Raw genomic sequence first — 4,646 nt, 5'->3', positions numbered from 1 at the left:
TTTCGATCTAATATTCGAAGGGTTTAAGAAGGATTTGGGGAAATTGGTTAGGAGATTCGGAAAGGGGAGATGATGGGGGTTCTGGGCTGTTGATTTGGGGAGATTTGGAGGTGGTCCGCCGCCGTGAGGCGATTTCCAGTCGGCGGACCACAGCGGAGACGACGAAGGTAAGATGGGGCGGCTAGGGTTTCTTATCTGGGAGTGTGAGAGAAAAGAAATAAACTGAGCTTAGGGGTTTGGGGGGTGACTAGTTTTAGGACAGTTATGTGGTAATTAAGAGGCCAGTTCGGAGCCGTTGGATCAAAAGAATCCAACGGCTGTGATTGAAAGAACAGGAAACGGCGTCGTTTCATCTCATCAGGGTTGGACCGGGTAGGCTGGCGATTTGGGCTTGGACTTGGGTAAATTCGGAACGGGTTTGGCACTAAAATCAGCCCAAAAAATTCAAAATTAAGCCTTTTGTTCAATTACCTAATTCTTTCCTTTTCTTTTGTTTTCCTTTTTCTTTTGTTTTTCTTCTGAGTAGTGCGTATACCTTTGAGTATGGCAATTGGTGGAGTTACTGCATCTGATGAAGGCATGACTGGAGCAGGTGACTTTGGAGCAAGAGATGAGTCACCGGGAGCTACCAATGTATCAAGATCAGGTGTAGTGCTATCATTAGTATTAGCTAGAGGACGGGCACGGGAGTATACTTGGAGAGGAGGAGGAGAGCCTTGAGGTCTGTCTGGAAGACTAACCTGTGGTACAGGAAATATAGGCACTGGAAAAACTTGAGGCATCAAATTTCTATTTGTAGTGTTTAGTGAAAAATTGGGAGATGTCTCAAAGAAGGTTACATCCGCAGAGATCAAACATTTATGTGCTTTTGGATCATAGCATTTATAACCTTTCTGGTAACGAGAGTATCCAAGAAAGACATATTTAATTGACTTTTGTTGGAGTTTGTCATTTCCAGGACTGTGATCATGAACAAAGCAAGTACATCCAAACACTCTCAAAGGTAAATGATAGGGATTTTGACCTGGAAAGAGAATTGAGTGAGGACTTTGATGTTGCAACATAGAAAAAGGCATCCTGTTGATCAGATAGCAAGCAGTGACAACAGTATCTCCCCAAAAACGAAGAGGAACATGATGGTGTATAAGTAAGGTGCGAGCAGTTTCAATGAGATGCCGATTTTTACGTTCGGCGACTCCATTTTGTTGAGGAGTATATGCACAAGAAGTTTGATGAGTAATTCCTTGAGATGACATGAAACTAGTGAAGGGGGATGATAAATACTCTTTTGCATTGTCACTACGTAATACTTTACTGAAACACCAAATTGATTATTTACCTCAACGCAAAAGTTTTGAAAAATAGAAAACAATTCAGAACGATTTTTCATTAAAAATACCCATGTGCAATGGGAGAAGTCATCAATAAAGGTAACAAAATACTGAAATCCTAAACGTGAAACAACACGGCTAGGACCCCAACCCAAACATCTGAGTGAACAATGTCAAACAGAGGTGTTTCCCAAGCTGACAAGATTCACATTCAAAAAAAATGTGGAAAGACTGGGAATTAATTTTTGAAGCTTTGCAAGACTTGGTGGCCTTAACGGCTGTGGAGTAGATCAGCTAACACGGCGGAAGTGAAGGCAACTGGTGGTTGTGATCTGGACATATGATATAGTCCCTATGACTCATACCATGTTCCAATCGTCTTCCCCGTTCTCCAGTCCTGCACAACAACAGAGTTAGCAAAAAAGTGACAGAACAATTAAGACTTTTGGTTAATTTACTAATGGAAATCAAATTGAATGGGCATTCTGGAGCAAATAAAACTGAGTTTATAGACATAGAGGGAAGAAGTTGCACTTCTCCTATTCCTTTTACTGCAGTTCGCGAGCCATTAGCAAGGGTAACCGCAGAGAGGGTTGAGGAAGGAATAAGGTTTGAAAAAAGATTCTGATTACTGGAGATATGGTCAGATGCACCAGAGTCCAGTATCCATGAGTAATTGGGTGAAGACCTGCTCAGACAAGCAAAGGAATTACCAGTTTTTGAGGTGCCAGATGAGAGTGATTGTTGTTTAGCCGCTTGATACTGCAGGTAATCACTATAATCCACTCCAGATAAAGTATTAAAATCAGCATGTTGATCATCTGTTTCATAACCATTTTGAACCATGTGGGTTGTACTGCGATTGTTTTTACGTGATGGTCGACCATGCAGTTTCCAATAAGTTTGTCGAGTATGGCCTGGCTTGCTGCAGTAACTGCAGTAGGGTCTAGTGCTTTTACCTTTTCCTCTTTGAGAGACATTTTGTTCCTGTGGATTTTCATTTTGCATAGCTAATACAGATGTCTCCACTTTATTAGTATCAAGTGTTTCTTTACCAATACGCAATAGTCAAGCTGAAACCTCAACTAATGAAAGAACTACAGAGCTTGTCAAGATCTGATCCTTTACAGGGCTGAGATCAGATCGAAGTCCTTTCAGTGCAAAACCATAAAAAACTTATCTCTTTGTTGCTCCTGGGTGCTGACACTTGCAATAAGTGGCATGAGTGGTTCAAATTGATCTTTCAAGGTATCTATTAGTCCTAAATAACTCGTCATATCTTGATTGTTCTGCTGAAGTTGGACTAAATCTGAAACTACTTTGTATATTCGTTGTATATCGTTTGTGTACAAAGCTTTAGCTTTAGTTCAAAATTTATAGCAAGTTTTACAAGATTGAAACAAGTTGAGTAATTTAGGATCCAAAGAGTTCCATAAAATATTAAATAATTATGCATCAATTCGGGTCCACTTAGTCTTTTCACTAGTGCCAATTTCACTAGCATTTTTGACTAAGTGATCCTCATATCCCTGTCACATAAACCACATCTCAACTGAAGAATACCATGGTGAGTAATTATTACTACCTTGTAATTTAGCAGTAGTAATAGTGGAAGTATTCGAAATTGAAGAGAAAAATGGTTTGACTTCTTCTGCTGTGGATGACTCACCTGTCATTTTGATATTAAATTTCAAGAAGACAAGGGTACAAAATAATTTGGGAAAGAGGACAGAAGTAAGAGCACTGTGTAATGAAATAGAAGACTTTGTTGGGCAAGAAAACTTGTAAGAATGGCCCCCACATGTAAAGACTAAGTAATAAAGTATGACTTAAAATAAAGAAAGCTTTACTTTTGAAAAAGCTTTTCAAAACCAAAATTTTACTCTTCTGCTTCAAACGAAAAATCCCCTCTCAAGTAATCTACTAAATCAAGACTCAACAGAATACTTTTCTTTTCCTCTCACCAAAATCACAAGATCTGGCCGGGAAAGGAGCTAACTAATAGAGTCGGGTTAGAGGGTAATAAGATCTGACCATAAACTACTTCGGAGATTTTAGCGAATGTGACGGGTAAGAACGAAATAAATGGTCAACCCTCATGTATTTGAAATAAAAGTCAGAGATGGCCGGAAAAATCCGTCGAAGAAATGGATGCCGAAAAAAAAGGCAACCGGAAAAGGTGGTCGAAAAAATCCACCGGAGAAGTGACTGCGGGAAAAAGCAATCGAAAAAAGTATTTGAGTCTCTATCGAGATCGTAGAGGCTCTGATACCAGGTGAATGATGTAAGTGTATTTCACTTCATACTGCAAATGATAGATTACACCTAGAATATATACACAAAGCTAGAGACATAATTTCAAGAGTGTATCCCTAAGATCATGGCTTTAACCCGCAATCTTTAACTGTAGCATCAGACACAATCTAACATACAATGTAATATTGAAATACTCTCTGATAAAATCTAAGTCTTAATAGAGGCAAAGGCGGAAATAAAAATGAAGTAAAGAGAAGGAGGAAGAAGAACGAACTGATAAGCCTACTCTAGTTGAAGGCTATGTTGTATGAATGTATTAATGATTCGACGGGATAACTCTAATTTTGTGTAAATTTCATGAATAATTTAGTACAAGTAGTATTAGATATGTAAAATATTATGTATCTCAAGCTTAAAATGATGGATTTTAAATTAAAAAATGACTACCATGATTAAAAAGGCTTTTGCACTGATCTAAAACAACCACAATCCACAGGTAAAGACTTTTGCTTTAGGAATAGTCAAAGGAATTGGAAACGCAATTTGTTTATTATTTCTAATCATAGTAGCCATTGATGAGAAGCTTTTGAAGTTTGTTTTTCGGGTATGGGTAATGGGTAATGTAAGCACGTAATTGTTAGTATCTATTTGATTTTATAAAATTTCAGTATATTTTTATCTTTAATTTTAATTTTAAAACATAAAATTGAAAACACAAAAATAGTTTAAATTTCCTTATTTCTATTTTATTAAGGTTATAAGTATTCTTGTAGCGATATTATCTTAATATTGCTATGCTCTACCTTTCTTGACTTTTATTTTAAGCATAATCTTTAAAAATATCAAAATAGTTTTATTTTTAATAGTTAGTTTTTTGTTTATAGTTTATTCTAATTAATAAAGGGTGATATTACATTTTATAAGTACTTTATAATTTTATAAAAGAGGAAAACTTAGATTTTTTGGTTAATGAATTTCATACTTTTAAGAAGCCCAATTTTGAACTAATTTTGTTGAATTGTAGAGCCCAAATCGGATTCTTCCAAGAGGCCCAAGTTA

The 4,646-nt window shown here is 36.9% G+C and overlaps 1 protein-coding gene across 1 annotated transcript; it reads right to left on the bottom strand.

Annotated features, from left to right (window-relative positions):
• Positions 1-467: 467 nt before the first annotated feature.
• Positions 468-2,339, bottom strand: LOC109221419. Its single transcript, XM_019385908.1, has 4 exons — positions 1,846-2,339; positions 1,631-1,728; positions 1,466-1,526; positions 468-1,314 (listed from the first exon to the last, which is right to left on the bottom strand). Exons 1-4 carry the CDS (start codon positions 2,337-2,339, stop codon positions 468-470), a joined length of 1,500 nt encoding a protein of 499 aa, XP_019241453.1.
• Positions 2,340-4,646: the final 2,307 nt, after the last annotated feature.

Source organism: Nicotiana attenuata, unplaced genomic scaffold (genome assembly GCF_001879085.1).
Source record: "Nicotiana attenuata strain UT unplaced genomic scaffold, NIATTr2, whole genome shotgun sequence".
Classification (NCBI taxonomy): domain Eukaryota; kingdom Viridiplantae; phylum Streptophyta; class Magnoliopsida; order Solanales; family Solanaceae; genus Nicotiana; species Nicotiana attenuata.
Note: the sequence above shows the minus strand (reverse complement) of the source record. Positions and strands in the feature narration are given on the sequence as shown.